The sequence below is a fragment of the Pituophis catenifer genome, unplaced genomic scaffold (genome assembly GCF_029215685.1).
Source record: "Pituophis catenifer annectens isolate HBS135680 unplaced genomic scaffold, rPitCat1.0.hap2 SCAF_10, whole genome shotgun sequence".
NCBI classification, from domain to species: domain Eukaryota; kingdom Metazoa; phylum Chordata; class Lepidosauria; order Squamata; family Colubridae; genus Pituophis; species Pituophis catenifer.
This window is the reverse complement of record NW_027256890.1, coordinates 19,966,204-19,986,266: the sequence shown is the minus strand read 5'-3', so window position 1 is coordinate 19,986,266 and position 20,063 is coordinate 19,966,204. Positions and strand designations below refer to the sequence as shown.

At 46.2% G+C, this 20,063-nt stretch overlaps 1 protein-coding gene across 1 annotated transcript; it reads left to right on the top strand.

The window, feature by feature from the left end:
• Window positions 1-747: 747 nt before the first annotated feature.
• KRTCAP2 (keratinocyte associated protein 2) lies at window positions 748-9,934 on the top strand. Its single transcript, XM_070950799.1, has 5 exons — window positions 748-880; window positions 2,071-2,225; window positions 4,575-4,638; window positions 5,546-5,612; window positions 9,745-9,934. Exons 1-5 carry the CDS (start codon window positions 784-786, stop codon window positions 9,863-9,865), a joined length of 504 nt encoding a protein of 167 aa, XP_070806900.1. The 5' UTR covers window positions 748-783; the 3' UTR covers window positions 9,866-9,934.
• Window positions 9,935-20,063: the final 10,129 nt, after the last annotated feature.

Genomic DNA, 20,063 nt, shown 5'->3' with positions numbered 1-20,063 from the left:
GCAGCTGGGGCTGATCCGTAGGGAGGGGTGGGGGGGGGTGGGGAGGGAGGAAGGGAGAGTGCGCATGCTCGGGGGGAAGAGTGGCTCATCCCACCCCCCTCCAGTCCACCCACCCACCCATTTTAAGGAGGGAGGGGGGGGAATCCCTTTGCATCGCGATTGATGGATGAGCCAAAAGAATTTGCAAGTTTAGAGAGAGGGGGGCGCCCACATTGGAGTTGTGCATCGGTGGGGGAGCCTTCTGCACAAGGTGTTGCTCAGCCGGGCATGCATTGCACAGCCCTTGGTGGAGAGGCCGCCTCTGAGCCTACGCAGAGTGCCTCTTCTCTTCTGCAAGGGCAGAGATGGGGAAGGCGTTGCTGGTCAAGGAGGATTGCAAAGGCGACTCGTGTAAATTTTATTCAATATACGTTGTTTTTTTTTTGTTTTTTTTTTAGGATTCCAACACCCCACCCACCCAAATCTTTGCAAAAAGCGAGGAGGCGGGTCTCGAACCCGCGACAACGCGTCACGCCTCGCTTTGTTCGAGAGGCGTGCGGGTGCGCGCGGCCCCCTAGCGGCCGGACGCTGAAAAAGGCCCTCCCGCCTATTAAAGTGACGAGGCGATCACCGCGCATGTACCAAGGCGCTTCACTCGCTTCCCCCTCCTCCTTTTGTACGCAGGCGCGGAAGAAAAAAAAAGTACACGTCTGCGCTTAGCAGCCGGGGCGGTCCGGCGCGTGCGCAAAAAGAAGTTCCAGCGTGGTTGGGGAGGGGAGAGAAAGAGGCTCTTCCCGGTGGCGCATGCGCAAGGCAGACAGAGACGCTCTGGTTCAAACCGAGGAGGGAATCGTCGTTGGCTCGGCGGACGGAGCGGGGGGCGTCGCGCGGGGCATTATGGGTAACGTGGTCTCTGGGCAGGGGGGAGGTGGGCCTCAGATTAAGTAATCCAAGTGCATCCTGGGTAATCTGGCAGGGGTGGGCAAGGCAAGGCCAGGCCAATGAAAGAGGCCATGGCATTACCCAGAATCCCCCAAAACTGGTGCCTTCCAGCTGTGTTGGACTACAATCCCCATCATCCCCAAACAGCACCGCTTCCCTGGGCAAAGAGAGCTATTTGTGCTGTTCTGTTTGCTCTCATACTAAAAGGGCATTGTGGGTACAAGGGGATTATGGGTAAAGGGGTATTGTGCACGGAGGGGATTATGGGTAGAGGGATATTATGGATGGAGGGGACTATGGGTAGAGGGGCATTGTGGGTGGAGAGGATTATGGATAAAAAGACATTGTGGGTGGAGGGGATTATGGGTAGAGGGGCATTGTGCACGGAGGGGATTATGGATAAAGAGACATTGTGGGTGGAGGGGATTATGGGTAGAAGGGCATTGCGGATGGAGGGGATTATGGGTAAAGAGGCATTGTGGGTGGAGGGGATTATGGATAAAAAGACATTGTGGATGGAGGGGATTATGGATAGAGGGACATTGTGGAGGGAGTTATGGGTAAAAAGACATTGTGGATGGAGGGGATTATGGGCTAAGAGGCATTGTAGACATAGGGGATTATGGGTAGAGGGGGCATTGAGGGCAGAAAACCTTTGTGACTTGCATGAAACTAGAAGATTTCACATTTAAACATATATCCTTTCAAAGTTTTGTGAGTTTCACGCTGTATATTCCAGCCTCTTTTTGGCAGACAATGTCGGAACAAACCTAAGTTTTATGCCAAAGAACAACGTTGCTAAATTTTATTTTGTATCCCGCCATATAAACTACTCGAGGGAGGCAGCTTTCCCGGAGTCCCGTCTGCCTGGGCTCTCGTGCAAAGCTGCACCCCACCAGCCTGATCCCAGGACGGGAAGACACAACACCCCCCCCCTCCTCTCCCAATCCTGGATAAACCAGGATGCATTCCTCAAACAAACCATCATTAGCCGGAGTTCCCTCCAGACCCCTCCAAGAAGGTGGCAAAACAGGGCTTAGCATGGGCTGCGCAGCTGCCCGGATTCCCTCCTACCTAACTCATTTTTTGGATCCTTCCTAGCGCCGAATTGTCTCACCGGCCGTGACCGTCTCTTTTTGTCCTTTCTAGCCGTCAGCACGGGAATATCTCTGGTGCTTTCTTCCCTGTTATCCTTGCTGCTCTTCACCGGGATGCAGATGTACAGCCGCCAACTGGCTTCCAGCGAATGGCTGACCATCCAAGGGGGTCTTTTAGGGTCTGCCCTCTTCATTGTTTCCCTCACCGTATCCTTTGATTTTCTCGTGTGTGTGTGTGTGTGGTGTGTGTGCGGGTGGGTGTCGAATCCATGACAATTCGCCAATTAAGAGTTGCACTAATATCAAAAGGAATGGAGGGAGTGACAGATTTTATTTTCCTGGGCTCACAAGATCGCCGCAGACGGGGACTGCAGCCAAGAAATTAAAAAGACACTTGCTCCTGGGGAGGAAAGCTATGGGCAAATCTAGACCGCATACTAAAAAGCAGAGACATCAATCACCCTGCCAACAAACGAGCGTATCGTCAAGGCTGTGGTTTTCCCAGTTGCGATGGACGGCTGTGAAAGTTGGACCATGAGGAAGGCTGAGAAGGCCAAAGAATGGAGGCCGTTGAACTCTGGGGCTGGAGAAGACTCCTGCGAGATCCCTTGGACTGCAAGGCGATCCAACCGGTCAGTCCTAGAGGAGATCAACCCTGTCTGCTCTTTAGTAGGCCAGTGTCAGCACTTCAAGCTGCGGTTACTCTAGTGCTGACATAAGAAAGAGAAGCGGAAGCGTCTGGAAAGGGACGCTTGACTTTTCACCTACTTATTTTCCCTGGAGATAATATCCCCTAGGAGATGGGATGGGAGGGGGGAAATTCCTTTGAGCTGGAGCAGTAGATGAGGGGTAGAGTGACTTGGAAGATGGCCAATGAGTGCAGGGGAGTGAAATGCAATTTATCTGAGATGACCTCGAACCCTGACAGCTAGATCCTGAAGAGGAAACTCAAATCCTTTGGCCGCCTAATGAGAAGGACGGACTCCCTGGAGAAGAGCCGAATGCTGGGAATGACGGAGGACAAAAGGAGAAGGGGACGGCAGAGAACGAGGTGGCTGGATGGAGTCACCGAAGCCGTCAGCGGGAGCTTAAATGGACTCCAGAGGATGGTAGAGGACAGGAAGGCCTGGAGGAACGTGGTCCATGGAGTCGCGATGGGTCGGACACGACTTCGCAACTAACAACAACAATATCAAAGAAATGGTGGAACAGAATCATGAAAGGATGCCAAAGGAGGGGCGGAAGGAAATGTGAATGGCAAAAATTTCAAATAGTAATTTATTTATTTGAAATGATTGAATAGAATCGTTGAGTTGCCCCACTGCAGCGAGTTGCCTGGGATGAGTTGGCCGCAACACGTTGACTATGACAAGTTGTCCCATGTCTGTGTATCTCCCCCCCAGTGGTGAAATCCAATTTTTTTTAATACCGGTTCTGTGGGTGTGGCTTGGTGGGCATGGCAAGGGAAGGATACTGCAAAATCCCCATTCCCACCCCACTCCAGGGGAAGGATACTGCGAAATCCCCATTCCTTCCCCGCTCCTGGAGGAAAGATATTACAAAATCCCCATTCCCACCCCACTCCAGGGGAAGGATACTGCGAAATCCCCATTCCTTCTCCACTCCTGGAGGAAAGATACTACAAAATCCCCATTTCCAGCCCACTCCAGGGGGAAGGATACTGCAAAATCTCCATTCCCTCCCCACTCCAGGGGAAGGATACTGCAAAATCCCCATTCCCTCCTCACTCCAGGGGAAGGATACTGCGAAATCCCCATTCCCACTCCAGGGGAAGGATACTACGAAATCCCCATTCCTTCTCCACTCCTGGAGGAAAGATATTACAAAATCCCCATTTCCAGCCCACTCCAGGGGAAGGATACTGCGAAATCCCCATTCCTTCCCCACTCCTGGAGGAAAGATATTACAAAATCCCCATTCCCACCCCCATTCCAGGGGAAGGATATTGCAAAATCCCCATTCCCAGCCCACTCTAGGGCCAGCCAGAGGCGGCATTTACCGGTTCTCCGAACTACTCAAAATTTCCGCTACCAGTTCTCCAGAACCTGCTGGATTTCACCCCTGGTCTCCCTTCCCCTCCAAGGGAGCAGCAGGAAAAGAATACAGCTACAGCTTAAGTCCTTGATTTATGACCACGATTGCGCCCCAGATCCCCGTTTGCTAAGTGAGACAGTTGTCGAGTAAGTTTTATCGTGTTTTATCTTAAAATGGAGCAAAACTCTCCGAAGAACTGTCTTGGTAGCCGCAGAAATGTCCGTCTCAATTCTGGTTGTTTTAAATCCAGATTACAGAATAACAAGGGACCTCAGAGGTTGTCTAGTCCAACCCGCTGCTCGATTTACCTGAAGTTTCCGCTTGGGGGCAGCGGCCTTAATAAAAAGTTATTAAAGAGGGCACCCCCCCCCCAATATATTTAAAAACCTTACGAAGCTTTTCTCCAGGGCTGCCAGGCAGAAGGAAACATCCGGCTTAAAACCGTTGCAAAACACCTCCAATCTTTTTGACAATTGTCCTTGACCCGAGATTCCCACGAAGGCCTTCAACAACCTGGAAAGTCTGATTTTCGGCAAAGGCTTCCAAGCCAAAGTTTTTCCTGAAAGTGAGTCAAATGGCGGAAGGGGTGGGCGGCTTCGAGCGGCTCAAAACGGATTATCCTGATTTTTTTTTTTAATTTTAAAAACAAACTTTATTCAATATAAAAAGATTAAAAAATTGTACAAAGCGTCCTTAACTCTAAAAAAGAAAATACAGTTCTAAATTACATATCTACTAAAACTAACATACAGGATTATCTCTTTATAATATTTAAACATGAATATATATATATTCATATATATATGAATATTTAATATATTTAATATAAATATGAATATTTAAACATATATATATATATATATATATATATATATATATATATATATATACATACATACATACATACATTAATCTTAATTTCTTAATGAGGGTGTATATTTGTTACCTTTAATTTCTTACTGTATTTGACTTTAGTTTTTTTTTTCCATCGATTAATCCATTTTTTTTTTAATTTGATTTATATGCCGCCCTTCTCCGGAGACTCAGGGCGGCTTACAATGCGTTAAGCAATAACCTTCATCCTTTTGTATATTTATACAAAGTCAGCTTATTGCCCCCACAATCCGGGTCCTCATTTTACCCACCTTAGAAAGGATGGAAGGCTGAGTCAACCTTGAGCCTGGCGAGATTCGAACCTGCAGTAATTGCAGGCAGCTGGTCTTAATAACAGGGTGCTTTAGACCACTGTACTACCAAGACTCCATTCATACCATCTGTTCCCATATTTGGAAATACTGTGAGTCTTCCTTATCGTTTAATTTTAAAGTTAATCTATCCATTTCTGCACATATAAATAGCTTTTGAATTATTTGTTGTTCGGTTGGCAACTGTTCTAATTTCCAGGATTGGGATTATCCTGATTTTTAACCTGTTTTTTTTTTTTCTCTCTCTCTTCCGCCTCCTGTCTACAGTTATTTCCTGTCTCCTCCTGGCCCTGTTCGCATCAGGGCTTATCCATCGAGTGTGTGTCACTACTTGGTAAGGACAGAGGTGGGCTGGGGTATGTGTGAGATCGAAGTGGGGTGGGGGGGATTTATCTTAATGATGCCACACTTGGTGGTCCTGCATCCAGTTTTCTGGAAAGAGGGCAGAGGAGAGCAAGGAAGATGAGCGGAGGAGGAATTGGAGGAATTGGGGATGTCTAGTTTCTTTCTTCTGCTTTTTAGAAAATAGCTTGACCCCCTTCTTCTACCTTTCTTTCTTTCCTTCCTCCCTTCCTTTCTTTCTTTCTTTCCTTCCCTCCCTTCTACCTTTCTTTCCTTCCTTCCTCCCTTCCTCTTTCTTTCTTTCTTTCTTCCTTTCTTCCTTCCTTCCTTCTGCTTTGGAAAATAGCTTGACCCCCTTCCTCCTCTCTGTGGCAGCCCCTCAAATATTGGAAGACGGCTATCCTGTCTCCCCTGGTCCTTTTTTTCATTAGACTAGCCATGTCTTCTGTCCATCCATGGTTCACTCAGATTCCTTTCTTTCCTTCTTTCTTTCCTTCCCTCCCTCCCTCTCTTCTACCTTTCTTTCCTTTCTCCCCTCTTTCTTTCTTTCTTTCTTTCTCTTTCCTTCCCTCCCTCCCTTCTATCTTTCTTTCCTTCATCCCTTCCTTCCTTCCTTCCTTCCTTCCTTTCTTTCTCTTTCCTTCCCTCCCTCCCTTCTACCTTTCTTTCCTTCCTTCCTCCCTTCCTCTTTCTTTCTTTCTTCCTTTCTTCCTTCCTTCCTTCCTTCCTTCTGCTTTGGAAAATAGCTTGACCCCCTTCCTCCTCTCTGTGGCAGCCCCTCAAATATTGGAAGATGGCTATCCTGTCTCCCCTGGTCCTTCTCTTCACTAGACTAGCCATGTCTTCTGTCCATCCATGGTTCACTCAGATTCCTTTCTTTCCTTCTTTCTTTCCTTCCCTCCCTCCCTCTCTTCTACCTTTCTTTCCTTTCTCCCCTCTTTCTTTCTTTCTTTCTTTCTTTCTTTCTTTCTCTTTCCTTCCCTCCCTCCCTTCTATCTTTCTTTCCTTCATCCCTTCCTTCCTTCCTTCCTTTCTTTCTCTTTCCTTCCCTCCCTCCCTTCTACCTTTCTTTCCTTCTCCCCTTCCTCTTTCTTCCTTTCTTTCTTTCCTTCTTTCTTTCCTTCCTTCCCTCCCTTCTACCTACCTTCCTTCCTTCCTTCCTCTTTCTTCCTTTCTTTCTTTCTCTCTTTCTTTCTTTCTTCTGCTTTGGAAAATAGCTTGACTCCCTTCCTCCTCTCTGGGGCAGCCCCTCAAATATTGGAAGATGCTCTCCTGTCTCCCCTGGTCCTTCTCTTCCCTAGACCAGCCATGTCTTCTGTCCATCCATGGTTCACTCAGATGTCCTTTCTTTCTTTCTTTCTTTCTTTCTTTCTTTCTTTCTTTCTTTCTTTCTTTCCCCCCTTCCTTTCTTCCTTCCTTTCTTTCATTCTTTCTTTCCTTCCCTCCCTCCCTTCTTCCTTCCTTCCTTCCTTCCTTCCTTCCTTCCTTCCTTCCTTTCTTTCTTTCTTTCTTTCTTTCTTTCTTTCTTTCTTTCTTTCTTTCTTTCTTTCTTTCTTCTGCTTTGGAAAACAGCTTGGTCCCCTTCCTCCTGTCTGTGGCAGCCCCTCAAATATTGGAACATTGCTCTCCTGTCTCCCCTGGTCCTTCTCTTCACTAGACCAGCCATATCTTCTGTCCATCCATGGTTCATTCAGATTTCTTTCTTCTTTCTTTCCTTCCGTCCCTCCCTTCTACCTTTCTTTCCTTCCCCCCTTCCTCCCTTCCTCTTTCTTTCTTTCTTTCTTTCTTTCTTTCTTTCTTTCTTTCTTTCTTTCTTTCTTTCCTTCCCTCCCTCCTACCTTTCCTTCCTTCCTTCCTTCCTTCCTTCCTTCCTTCCTTCCTTCCTTCCTTCCTTCCTCTTCCTTTCTCTTTCTTTCTTTCTTTCTTTCTTTCTTTCTTTCTTTCTTTCTTTCTTTCTTTCTTTCTTCCTTTCTTTCTTTCTTTCTTTCTTCTGCTTTGGAAAACAGCTTGACTCCCTTCCTCCTCTCCGTGGCAGCCCCTCAAATATTGGAAGACGGCTCTCCCGTCTCCCCTGGTCCTTCTCTTCCCTAGACCAGCCAGGCCCAGTTCCTGTTTGCCCTTCAGGAGTTGGGGGAGCTCCATCCCTGGAGGTTTTTAAGAAGAGATTGGACAGCCTATCTTGTCTGAAATGGTGTAGGGTTTCCTGCTTGGGCAGGGGGTTGGACTAGAAGACCTCTTGAGGTCCCTTCTGAGCTCTCTTCTCCTGTTCTGTGAATCCAGACACAGATCCTTGAATCAAAACAGTCCTGGCTAAGGGGTGGTCTGGAATTTCGGCACGTCCGGGAAAGCGGCTGGCTTGAAATCTGGAGAAAGAGTTTTTTTGTGTGTCTCGGAAGGGCGGTTGAATAATATCAGCCTGGCTTAACGATTGACGGGCGAGCTCCACGCCTTAAATCTAAAAAAAAAAAAACAAGGCAGGAGGAGGAAGAAGACAAATACTTGGCCCACCTCTGCGGCAATTAAAAGAGTTTAGAAAGAATCCCACCTGGGATCAGGAATGTGAGCAAACAAAATAATAATAATCCTAGGGGTTTTTTTTTTTTTGTTTTGTTTTTAAATTCTTTGAAAGGCCTTGTTGGGAGGGGAAAAAAGGGAGATAAAGGAGAAAGATAAGCAGAGGGAGGGAAGGGAAGAAGGAAGGGATAGATGGGAGAGGAGGAAGGAAGGAAGGAAGATAAGGTGAGGGAGGAAGGGATAGATGGGAAGGGAGGAAGGAAGGAAGGAGCAAGATAAGCAGGGAGGGAGGGAAGGGATAGTTGGGAAGGAAGGAAGGAGAAAGATAAGCAGAGGGAGGGAGGGATAGATGGGAGAGGAGGAAGGAAGGAAGGAGAAAGAAGCAGAGGGAAGGAGGAAGGGATGGGAGAGGAGGAAGGAAGGAAGGAAGAAGCGGAGGAAGGGATAGATGGGAGAGGAGGAAGGACGGAAGAAAGATAAGGTGAGGGAGGAAGGGATAGATGGGAAGGAAGGAAGGAAGGAAGGAAGGAGCAAGATAAGCAGGGAGGGAGGGAAGGGATAGTTGGGAAGGAAGGAAGGAGAAAGATAAGCAGAGGGAGGGAGGGATAGATGGGAGAGGAGGAAGGAAGGAAGGAGAAAGAAGCAGAGGGAAGGAGGAAGGGATGGGAGAGAAGGAAAAGAAGCAGAGGAAGGGATAGATGGGAGAGGAGGAAGGAAGGAAGGAGAAAGATAAGCAGGGAGGGAGGGAAAAAGGAAGGGATAGATGGGAAGGAAGGAAGAAAGATAAGCAGAGGGAGGGAGGAAGGGGTAGATGGGAGGGGAGGAAGGAAAGGAAAGAGGAGCAGAGGGAAGAAGGAAGGGATAGATGGGAAGAAAGGAAGAAGCGAAGGGAGGGATAGATGGGAGAGGAGGAAGGAAAGAAGGAGAAAGATAGGGAAAAAGGAAGGGATAAATGGGAAGGAAGAAAGATAAGCAGAGGGAGGGAGGGAGGGATAGATGGGAGGGGAGGAAGGAAAGAAAGGAGCAGAGGGAGGGAAGAAGGAAGGGATAAATGGGAGGAAGGAAGGAGAAAGATAAGCAAAGGGAGGAAGGAAAAGAAAGATATAGGAAGGGCAAAGGGAAAGAAAGGGAGAAAAAATAGAGGAAGGAGAAAAAAAAACGGATGGAAGAAAAGAAAGGAAGCAGATAAAGAAGGAAATGAGGGAAGGCAGGATTGGAGGGGAAGGAAGAGGAAGGAAGGAGAAATAGAAGCAGAGGAAGGACAGACAAAGACAAGCAGAGAGAAGGAAGAAGGAAGAAAAAGGAAAGATGAAAAGCAAAATAACAGAAGGAAGGAAGGATAGCAGAATAACGAGTTGGAAGGGACCTTGGAGGTCTTCTAGTCCAACCCCCTGCTGAAGAAGGAAGGAAGGAAGGACTCACTCATCTATCTGTCTACCCACCTTCTACCCATTCTCACCTTCCCTTGACCGAACGGTCTCCTCCTCCTTCTCGGAGGCCAATATAGCAGTAAATCCTTTTAAAATTTTTCCCTCGGCCTGCGGTGGCTGCAGATAGCAAAACCCGGCTTAATTTTGCTACTCTCTCTCTCTCTCTCCCCCCTCTTGCAGCTTAATCTTCTCCCTGGTGGCCCTCTACTACATCCAGAAGATCTCCTCCACCCTCTACCAAATGGCCACCCCGGTCTCCGTGCCCGCCAAGACGGTCAGCAAAAGCCGGAAGAGGAATTGACGACGGGAACATCGTCCCTTCGCTTCCCCCCGTTTCCCCATCGATGAAATTTCAATTAAAAAAAAAAAAACACTCTTCCCTTGGGAGGGATTTCTTTTTTTCTTTTTTATACCGAAAACAGCAACCAGACTGGTGTCTTTTACAGCTTCGGAGCCATCTGCCTTCTTCTTGCAAGCTTTTTTTTTTTTGGGTGAGCGCTTTGCAAATTTAGCATATTTCCCAAAAAAACAAACAAAAAAACATATTTTTTTAAATTATCTGCCGTCGGGAAGTGACTGCGCAGGAGATGGAAAAGTAGAATAATTAGACAATTATTCTAGTTTTTTTTTAAATATACGTTAGATTTATCTCCTGGCCTCTCAAGAAGACGGCGTGCGTGGCACACTCTGTGATTTTTCTTCCCCCCGTCCCAACAATCTTGCGAGGTAGGCTCGATCGAGAGAAAAGAGGAAAGGACTGGCCCAAATCGATCCCGAGAAATCTCAACAGATCAGTGTTTAAGCCCCTTTTAAGATGGGTGGGTTTCAAGTTCCAGAATTCCCCAGCTGTAATTTTGGAAGTTGATGTCCAAATAATTTAAAGCATGCTGGCTGGGGGATTCTGGGAGTTGAAATCCACCTGTATTAAAGCAGGCTGGCTGGGGGATTCTGGGAGTTGGAGTCCACCCCTCTTAAAGCATGCTGGCTGGGGGATTCTGGGAGTTGGAGTCCATTCCTCTTAAAGCATGCTGGCTGGGGGATTCTGGGAGTTGGAGTCCACCCCTCTTAAAGCATGCTGGCTGGGGGATTCTGGGAGTTGGAGTCCACCCCTCTTAAAGCATGCTGGCTGGGGGATTCTGGGAGTTGAAATCCACCTGTATTAAAGCATGCTGGCTGGGGGATTCTGGGATTGGAGTCCACCTCTCTTAAAGCATGCTGGCTGGGGGATTCTGGGAGTTGAAATCCACCTGTATTAAAGCAGGCTGGCTGGGGGATTCTGGGATTGGAGTCCACCTCTCTTAAAGCATGCTGGCTGGGGGATTCTGGGAGTTGAAATCCACCTGTATTAAAGCATGCTGGCTGGGGGATTCTGGGAGTTGGAGTCCACCCCTCTTAAAGCATGCTGGCTGGGGGATTCTGGGAGTTGAAATCCACCTGTATTAAAGCAGGCTGGCTGGGGGATTCTGGGATTGGAGTCCACCTCTCTTAAAGCAGGCTGGCTGGGGGATTCTGGGAATTAAAAGTCCAGATTTCTAGTGTTGAGAAACACTGCCATAGATGACTATCTGTGTAGTCTAGACTCTCTAACAGGGTGTTTAATGCCCCTGAAACCTCCTTAAAGCTGCCGCCGAAAGAGGGCAGGCTGGGGATGATGGGTCTTATCACCAACCCAGATCGGCCTTCTCAGCATCGTGCCACAATCAGATCTCCAGCAGGGAGCGCTGTTGGACAAGGAAAGATCAGGCTTATTTTTAATTTTAATTCATGGCAGGCTTTGCTAACTTCGCCCCTTCTTCCTTTAAGGGAATCTCGGATGCTTTTTTAAAAGCCACCTTTGAGATAGGAAGGTTGGTTATAAATTTATTTTATGTTAAAATTTCCCAACTTAGAAAAGGAAAAATGAGAAGAGGGAAAAGAGTGATACTGTAAAAAAAAGGAAAGGAAGGAACATGGAAAGGAGGGAAAGGAGATAAAAAAAGGCGGAAGGAAAGGAGTGATAGAAAAAGACAGAAGGAAAGGGGTGATGGAAAAAGGAAAGGAAGGAAAGTTTGTATGAGAAAGAAAAGGAGGGAAAGGAGATGGAAAAAGGAAAGAAGGAAAGGAAAGGAGTGCTGGAAAAAGGAAAGGAGGGAAAGTTGTATGAGAGAAGAAAAGGGAAAGGAGTGATGGAAAAAGAAAAGGAAGGAAAGTTTGTATGAGAGAAAAGGATGGAAAGGAGATGGGGAAAGGAAAGAAGGAAAGGAGTGATGGAAAAAGGAAAGGAAGGAAAGTTTGAGAAAAAAGGAGGGAAAGGAGATGGAAAAAGGAAAGAAGGAAAGGAAAGGAGGGATGGAAAAAGGTAAGGAGGGAAAGTTGTATGAGAAAGAAAAGGAGGGAAAGGAGCGATGGAAAAAGGAAAGGAAGGAAAGTTTGAATGAGAAAAGGAGGGAAAGGAGATGGAAAAAGGAAAGAAGGAAAGGAAAGAAGTGATGGAAAAAGGAAAGGAAGGAAAGTGAGAAAGAAGGAAAGGAGATGGAAAAAGGAAAGGAAAGGAGTGAAAGGAAGGAAAAAGGAAAGGAAGGAAAGTATGAGAAAGAAGGAAAGGAGTGATGGAAAAAGGAAAGGAAGGAAAGTTTGTATGAGAAAGAAGAAAAGGAGGGAAAGGAGTGATGGAAAAAGGAAAGACATGAGAAAGAAAGGAAAGGAGTGATGGAAAAAGGAAAGCAAAGGAAGGACAGATGTATGAGAAAGAAGAAAAGGAGGGAAAGGAAAGGAAAATACGACATTCATTGCTTGCTTTGGCCCCTTCATCCACTCGAGTCTCCCCCTCCCATACCCAGCCCCTTTTCAAGCCACAGGATTCCCTGGCTCAACCTTTGCCCTGAGCCCCTGGCATATATAGTTCAGCTTCCCCAAACTGAGGGAGGGGCTTGCGTGAACCACCGACCCCTTTGCCTTGGGGGGGGGATGGAATCAGATCGCATTCCTTGCAAAAGCCTTGGGTAACTCAACCCTTTCCTGTCCATCCCCCCCCCCTCCCGCCCCAAGATTTGATTGCAAGGAAAACAACCCAGGAGCAAGGAAGGGGATGTGGAATTGAGTAGGTGGGCTATAGTTAAAATCTCCCCTCTTGAGTGTTTTTCCGGCTGTGTTTTTTTTTAAAAAACAAAGATTCTTTTTAACTTGGAAAAAAATCATTTAAAAACAAAAATGGGATCTGGGCCCATTTCCAGATAGGTTGACTGGCCGTGTCTTAAAGGAGGGGGGGTCTGCTGAGCCAGGATGGGGCAGCCTTTTCATCGACCCCCCCCCCACCAACAAATGAGTACAACCACTCATTTAGTGAGTGAAATTAGGATGGCACTGAAATAAGTGATTTAAGAAATCCTTAACAAAGGAAAAACAATTGGAAGACGAAAAGAATTTAGGATATTTATCATCTATCTATCTCTATCTTCTATCTTCTCTATCATTATCTATATCATCTATCTATTTTCTATCTTCTCTATATAATTACTATCTAATTTCTATCTTCTCTATCATCTATATCTGTCTATTCTCTATCTTCTCTATCATCTATATATTTATTCTTTATCTTCTCTATCATCTATAATTGTCTTTCTATCTTTTCTATCTATCATCAATTTCTATTTGTCTATTCTCTATCTTTATCTCTATCTCTATATTCTTTATCTTCTCTACCATCTATCATCTATATAATTGTCTTCTATCTTTTCTATTTTTTCTATCTCTATCATCTATCATCTTTCTATTTATCTGTCTATTCTCTATCTTTATCTTTATTCTTTCTCTTCTATATCTATAATTGTCTATTTCTATCTTTTCTATCTTCTCTATCATTATCTCTATCATCTATCATTATCTATTTCTAACTATATTCTCTATATCTATCATCTATTTATCTTTCTCCATTCTCTATCTTCTCTATCATCTCTATCTCTATCAATAATTATCTATTCCTATCTATCTTTCTCTATCTTCACTATCATATCTATCTATCTAGCTAGCTAGCTAGCTAGCTACCGACCTACCTACCTAGCTACCTACCTATCTCAATCATCTTTTTCATTCTATCTATCATTCTGTCATCTTTATCCTTCTATCTGTCTGTCTGTCCATCCATCCATCTTATCTGTCTGTCTGTCTATCTATTTATCGCGCTCTCTATAGCTATCTATCTACCTTAACCAAGTCATTATTATTGCTATACAGATAGTCCTTGACTTACAACGGTTCATTGAGGGACCCATTCAAAGTTACAACGACACTTTAAAAAAAAGGGACTTCTATGACCGTTTTTCACACTTAACGACCGTTGTCCCCGTAATCACGTGATCCAAGATTCTATCTGGGAGTAACGAAGGGCCTTAACCTCTCCTCCCAGGAGTAAAACCCACTACTGTAAAGTAAAAATTGCAGGGGTGGGGGTGGGATTTCTCTCCAGAGAGAGAGGAAGAAAAAAAAAATCAAAATATGCATTGCAAAAATCGGGAAAAACACAATTCGCCAAGAGCTCCGGCCTCCGTTGTTGTTTTTTTAAAGCTGGCCGAATATCTCAAATCTTTTATTTTTATTTTTTCTGTTTCTCTCCAGCGTGATGTGTGTTTAGACCTGTAGGCAAGGTGAGTAGCATTCACGAGAAATTGGGCAGGTTGGAGCAAGTCCCAACCTCCAGTGAGGGTTTATTTACTTGAAGACGGCTCCAATAACCTCTTTCTCTCCCTCCCTCTCTTGGGTTCTTGGGGGGGGGGCAAGGCGGCAAGTGGGGGGCAGCTTGGCTTGGCCTGGCAAGTCCCAATTTGCTCGACTGGCCTGGGGTGAGCGGAGGCTGGGCCCCCCCCAAGTGACCCCACTGAGTTGTTTTAATTTTTGTTTTGTTTTATTTTGTTTTTTTCTCGGTAAGGAGAGAGGGAAAAAAAAAAGAATATTTTTTTGGCTCTGGAAGGTGTTGGCAGGAGTCGTGGGCATTCAGCGAAGGGCGAGGATGAATCTGGGGCATCGGCAAAAGAGGGGAAGCAATTCCAGACAGATCTGCCAAAGCTGGGAAGAAGCGATAAGAGTTGGAGAGAGACTTCTTTCCTTCCTTCTTTCCATTCCTTCCTTTATTCCTTTCCTTCCTTCCTTCCATTCCTTCCTTCCTTTACTTCTTTCCTTTCATTCCCTAGCCTCCCCCTTTTCCTTCATTTATTTTCTTCCATCCCTCCCTTTCTCCTTTTCCTCCCTCCCTCCCTTCCATCCTTCTTTCTTTCTCCCTTTCCCTTTCCACCTTTCATTTTTCTTCCTTTCTTCCCCTCCCTTTCTCTCCTTCCTTCCTTCTCCCTTTCCCTCCCCTCTTTCCCTTCATTTCTTCTTTCTCCCTTTCCACCTTTCATTTTTCTTCCTTTCTTCCCCTCCCTTTCTCTCCTTCCTTCTCCCGTTCCCTCTCCTTTCCCTCCCCTCTTTCCCTTTATTTTTCTTCCTCTTCCTCTCCTCCCTTCTTTCTCCCTTTCCCTTTCCGTCTTTCATTTTTCTTCCTTTCTTCCCCTCCTTTTCTCTCCTTTCTTCCCCTCCCTCTCCTTCCTTCTTTCTCCCTTTCCCTTTCCACCTTTTGTTTTTCTTTCTTTCTTCCCCTTTCTCTCCTTCCTTCCTTCTCCCTTTCCCTCCCCTCTTTCCCTTCATTTCTTTTTTCTTCCTCTCCCTCTTCCTCTCCTTCCTTCCTTCTTTCTCCCCTTTCCACCTTTCATTTTTCTTTCTTTCTTCCCCTCCCTTTCCTTCCTTCTTCCTTTCCCTCCCCTCTTTCCCTTCATTTCTTTTTTCTTCCTTTCCCTCTCCTTCCTTCTTTCCTTCCTTCCTCTCCCTCTCTTTCTCTCCTTCCTTTCTTGCCTCCTTCCTTCCCTCCCTTTCTCCCTCCGTCCATCTCATCTTCCTCCCTTTCTCCCTCCCTCTCATCTTCCTCCCTCCCTCTCATTTTTCCTTCTTTCCTTCCTTCCCTCCCATCTGCAAATATCCCTGGTATAAACAGCTAACTATACCTGCTCCGGCAGGAGTAAATTAAGCAAGAGCTACAGAAAAAAAATATGTTTTCCTAAGTAATCAGCACTGAGATCAATCAAGCCAGCAATCTCCCGATTGCAGAATATTGTTCTATTGTCTTGTCCCTGCGGCCAAAACCCCTGATAAAAAGCCAACAGCTTTGAATTCAGATTCCCCTCGCTGGAGGGGACCAAAAACCTGAGGAACATTGAGAGATATGCATTGCATTGGCTGATAATTCTCTTTTTTTGGCACCGCTCTTAAGGGGAAAGAGGATTCCAGACAACATTGGAGAGAGAAAAAAGAAAGAAAAGAAAAAAAGAATTAAGGGGAGACAAGATTTCTAGGAATAACTGGAAAAGCTGTCTAAAAAACGGGGTAGGAAAAATTCCCGCCTTGAACCCAGGACCGAAACGGGGCTAGACTAGATGATCTTTTAGTTCCGCTTGGGACTCTTGCCGTTTTCCAGTCTGTCCTGGGTTGCAGCCAGCTGAAACAAGGGATGAATAATTTCATCTGCGGATGGGGACCCCCTTGACTTCTTTCGAGCACGTCCAAACATGGGGGGGGGGTGTCTGTCTGCAAATCTAGAGCCGTGACGTCCCCAAATTAGAGACAGAGAGAGAGGTCATCTGCCCTGAGGGATTATTTGGGGAGTGGGATGGAAAGTATGTATGGCTGTGCTTTGCCAACCTACCTCCTAAAAAAAAAACCCCAGACTGTTGCAATTGAAAAACAACTCGGATTTCCCCCCCCCGGTGGAAACTCCCACCGTTGCTCAGATAGGCTATGCCTGAACACGGAGGCTCCACTTATAATCCCCCTGGCCTGGACCACCGAAAGAGTCTTGCAGAAGCGAATTCTGCAATTAAAATCTTCTTTTGGGATCCCACCTCTTCCATCAACATAAGCCGCCGTGGGATTTATTGGTGCGTGTGATTTAGAATAAAAGCGTGATTCACACACACAACAAGAGATTTGCTAAAGAGAAATAATAATCAAAAAGATTCCCAAATATGGCAGGGGTAAAGGATCTAAACCTAGGCTGGCTGAGGGTGATGGGCTATGGGGTGGTGGCAAGGCCATGGGTCTCGTCGAAGGCCGTTCCTGGGTTTTTTTTGGGGGGCCGTGTGTGTGCCAGAGAGTCAAAGCTGCAGAAATAAAAGGGAGAATTATTTGAAGAATTTGCACCCTGCAAATTTGCAAGGCTGAAGAAGAGAAACGGGGTGTTTGGGGTTGTTTTTTTATTTATTTTTGCCGATTCAGCGTTTCGAGCTAAGCCGGCCTCGGGCGTCTCTTTGTTTGCCAGCCAGGATTTCTAGACAAAGCAACTTTGCAGCTGGTTTTCTGCCTTTGATCGGGGAGGGAAGGCACCCCGTGTGAAAGGAGTCAACCTCCCACTGCAAAGATCTGGGGTTTTGTTTTGTTGTTTTTTTAACAGAAAGGAGGAAAGTACTCTGTACATGCCCAGAGGCACCTGTGAGCAAAACCTGATCTAAAGGCAGAATCGTAACACGCACGGGCTTTTCGATGCCAGGAGGCCTCTTTGCAAAGGCTGGTAGAGAAAGTTTAATTTTTGTGAATTCTGGTTAGTGGGGAGGAGGAGGAGGAGAAGAAGAAAAAGAAAGAGAAAGAAAGAAAGAAAGAAAGAAAGAAAGAAAGAAAGAAAGAAAGAAAGAAAGAAAGAAAGAAAGAAAGAAAGAAAGAAAGAAAGAAAAAGGGAGGGAAGGAAGGGAAGGGAAGGGAAGAGGAGGAGGAAAAGAAGGAAGGAAGGAAAGAAAAGAGAAAGGGAAGAAGAGAAGAAAGGAGGAAAGGAGGAGAAGAAGAAGAAGGGAGGGAGGGAAGAGGAGGAGGAGAAGAAGAAAGGAAGGAAGGAAAGAAAAAGAAGAGGGGGAGAAGAAGAAGAAAGAAAGGGAGGGTGGGAAGGGAAGAGGAGGAGGAGAAGAAGAAAGAAAGGAAGGGAAGAGGAGGAGGAGGAGAAGAAAGAAAAAGGGAGGGAGGGAGGGAAGGGAAGAGGAGGAGGAGGAGGAGAAGGAAGGAAGGAAAGAAAAAGGAAGGGAACAGGAGGAGGAGGAGAAGAAGAAAGAAAAAGAAAGAAAGAGAGAAAGAGAGAGAAAGGGAGAGAAGGAAAAGGCAGAATACAAGAAGGAGAAGATAAAGGAGGAGGAGAAGAAAGAGAAATTGGAGAGGAGGAGAGAGAGAGAAAAGGAAAAGGAGGGAAGCAGGAAGGAGAAGATAAACCAACAGACGAAGGAGGAGAAAGGGAAGGAAGGTGAGAAAGGAGGAGGAGAAGGTTCGATCGATTCCTTAAAACCATGGAGAAATTTCCTGACCATGAGAATAATTCACCAGTGGAACAACTTGCCACCAGAAGTTGTGGATGCTCCAACACTGGAAGTTTTTAAGAAGATGTTGGATAACCATTTTGTCTGAAGCGGAGTAGGGTTTCCTGTCTAAGCAGGGGGATGGACTAGAAGATCTCCAAGGTCCCTCCCGACTTGGTTATTCTATTCTAAGTCCCCAGATCTGACCCCACAGCCAAGTTGCAACCCCTCCCTCCCTCCGATCTTCGGCCTCCCCACCCTCCATGCCAGCCTCTCCTTCCCATCTCAAGCCAAATCCCGGCCTGCCTGGGCCGGAAAATGGAGGAAACCAGATGTTTCCTGCCAGAAACTGCCTCAGCTTCCCAAAACTTTTCCTTGAGCGCCAATTCCAGGAGCTGGAAGGACGAAAGAAAGCTGGGAACATGGCGGGTGGCAGCGTCCTCGTGCGGGGGGCACCCCCCCACCCGCTGTTTCCCGTGCCCGCCGGGATTCCCACGCGCCTGGTCAAGAGAAAACCCAGTGGGAATGTCGCGGCGCCTGGTTCCCAGCACTTTCGGCCAGGTCCACTTGAGTCCTTGTAGCGGAGGATGGTTGATGGGAAAGGGGTTGGTCCTCGCCGCCTTCAATACCCAGTCCAAATCATGAGGACTGGCACCTTGCCTTTCTTTTATTAGTTAAGGAAACGGCTCGCGAAGCCACTTCCTCGACTGATAAAAAGGCAAGGTGTCAGTCCTCATGGTTTTGTCTCGGGTCCTTGTCGAGAAAAGTGGCGGCTCGGTGGACGGGAAAAGGGTTGGGCCTCATCGCCGCCTTCGATACCAAATCCAAACATTGAGGACTGGCACCTTGCCTTTATCGAGTTAAGGAAATAGGCTTTCTGGTCTGGACTTGACGCCATTTCCTCGACGAATAAAGGCAAGGTGTCAGTCCTCATGGTTTTGTCCGGGGCAGGGGTCTCCAACCTTAAGAGTGTGGGCTTCAACTCCCAGAATTCCTCAGCTGGCTGGCTGGCTGGGGAATTCTGGGAATTGAAGTCCACAGGTCTTAAAAGTTAGCAAAGATGGAGACCTCTGGTCTAGGGGGGACCAGTTTCACTTAGCCGTCGATATTTCGAGCGATTGGTTCTTGGTATTTTTCTGCGGCTTTCTTCCAGGCGAAAGGAAACGCCGAAGAGAGAAACGAAAGTCAAGATTCTAGTCCTCATGGCTGTGTGATCCCAATGGGGCTTGAAGGCGGGGGGTGGGTGGGTGTATGCTGTGGGAATAGCAATACAAAAAAAAAATGGGCTTTTTATATCAGGTCACACATTCAAGACAACCAGATAAGCTATGCTGCTTCTTCCTCAAGGGATAATGAATGCCAAGCTTCTGGTCCTCATTGGTTTTTGCCTGGTTTAAATGCCGAAGGGTGGCTTTATGATAAAGAGTCCCCTCTTCATGGTTATGCATGGGGGGGAAAAAAATGACGCAAATGCTTTATAATAAAGACTTCGGTTCCCATGGCTTTGCATAGAACGACTGATTTAAATACCACGCTTCCCACAGAGATTCCAGTCCTCATGAGTTTGCACAGACGACTTGATTTCACAGCCGTGTTTATTATACGCAATAAAAAATTCCCGACATTCATGATTCTGCATAGACAAACTGAATTATAATGCAACATTTCTAATGAAGACTCCCCGTCCTCGCGATTCTGCACAGAAAGCTGCTTTAAATCCCAGGCTTATAAATAACCAGCCCTCATGATTCTCCATGGAAAAGACTACAGCATTTATAATAAAAGTTTCTAGTCCTCATGGTTTTGCCCAGAAAAGCGACTGAAAGGCCACGCTTATATAGGAAATAATAAGGATTCCAGACAGTCCTCAGGCGTCTGCACATGAAGCATTTAAAAAAAACGGCACTCATAACCAAGTTCCCAGACCTCATGATTCTGCATAGACAGCATTTATAATAAAAGTTTCTAGTCCTCATGGTTTTGCCCAGAAAAGCGACTGAAAGGCCACGCTTATATAGGAAATAATAAGGATTCCAGACAGTCCTCAGGCTTCTGCACATGAAGCAATTAAAAAACGGCACTCATAACCAAGTTCCCAGTCCTCATGATTCTGCATATACAGCATTTATAATAAAGTTTCTAGTCCTCATGGTTTTGCCCAGA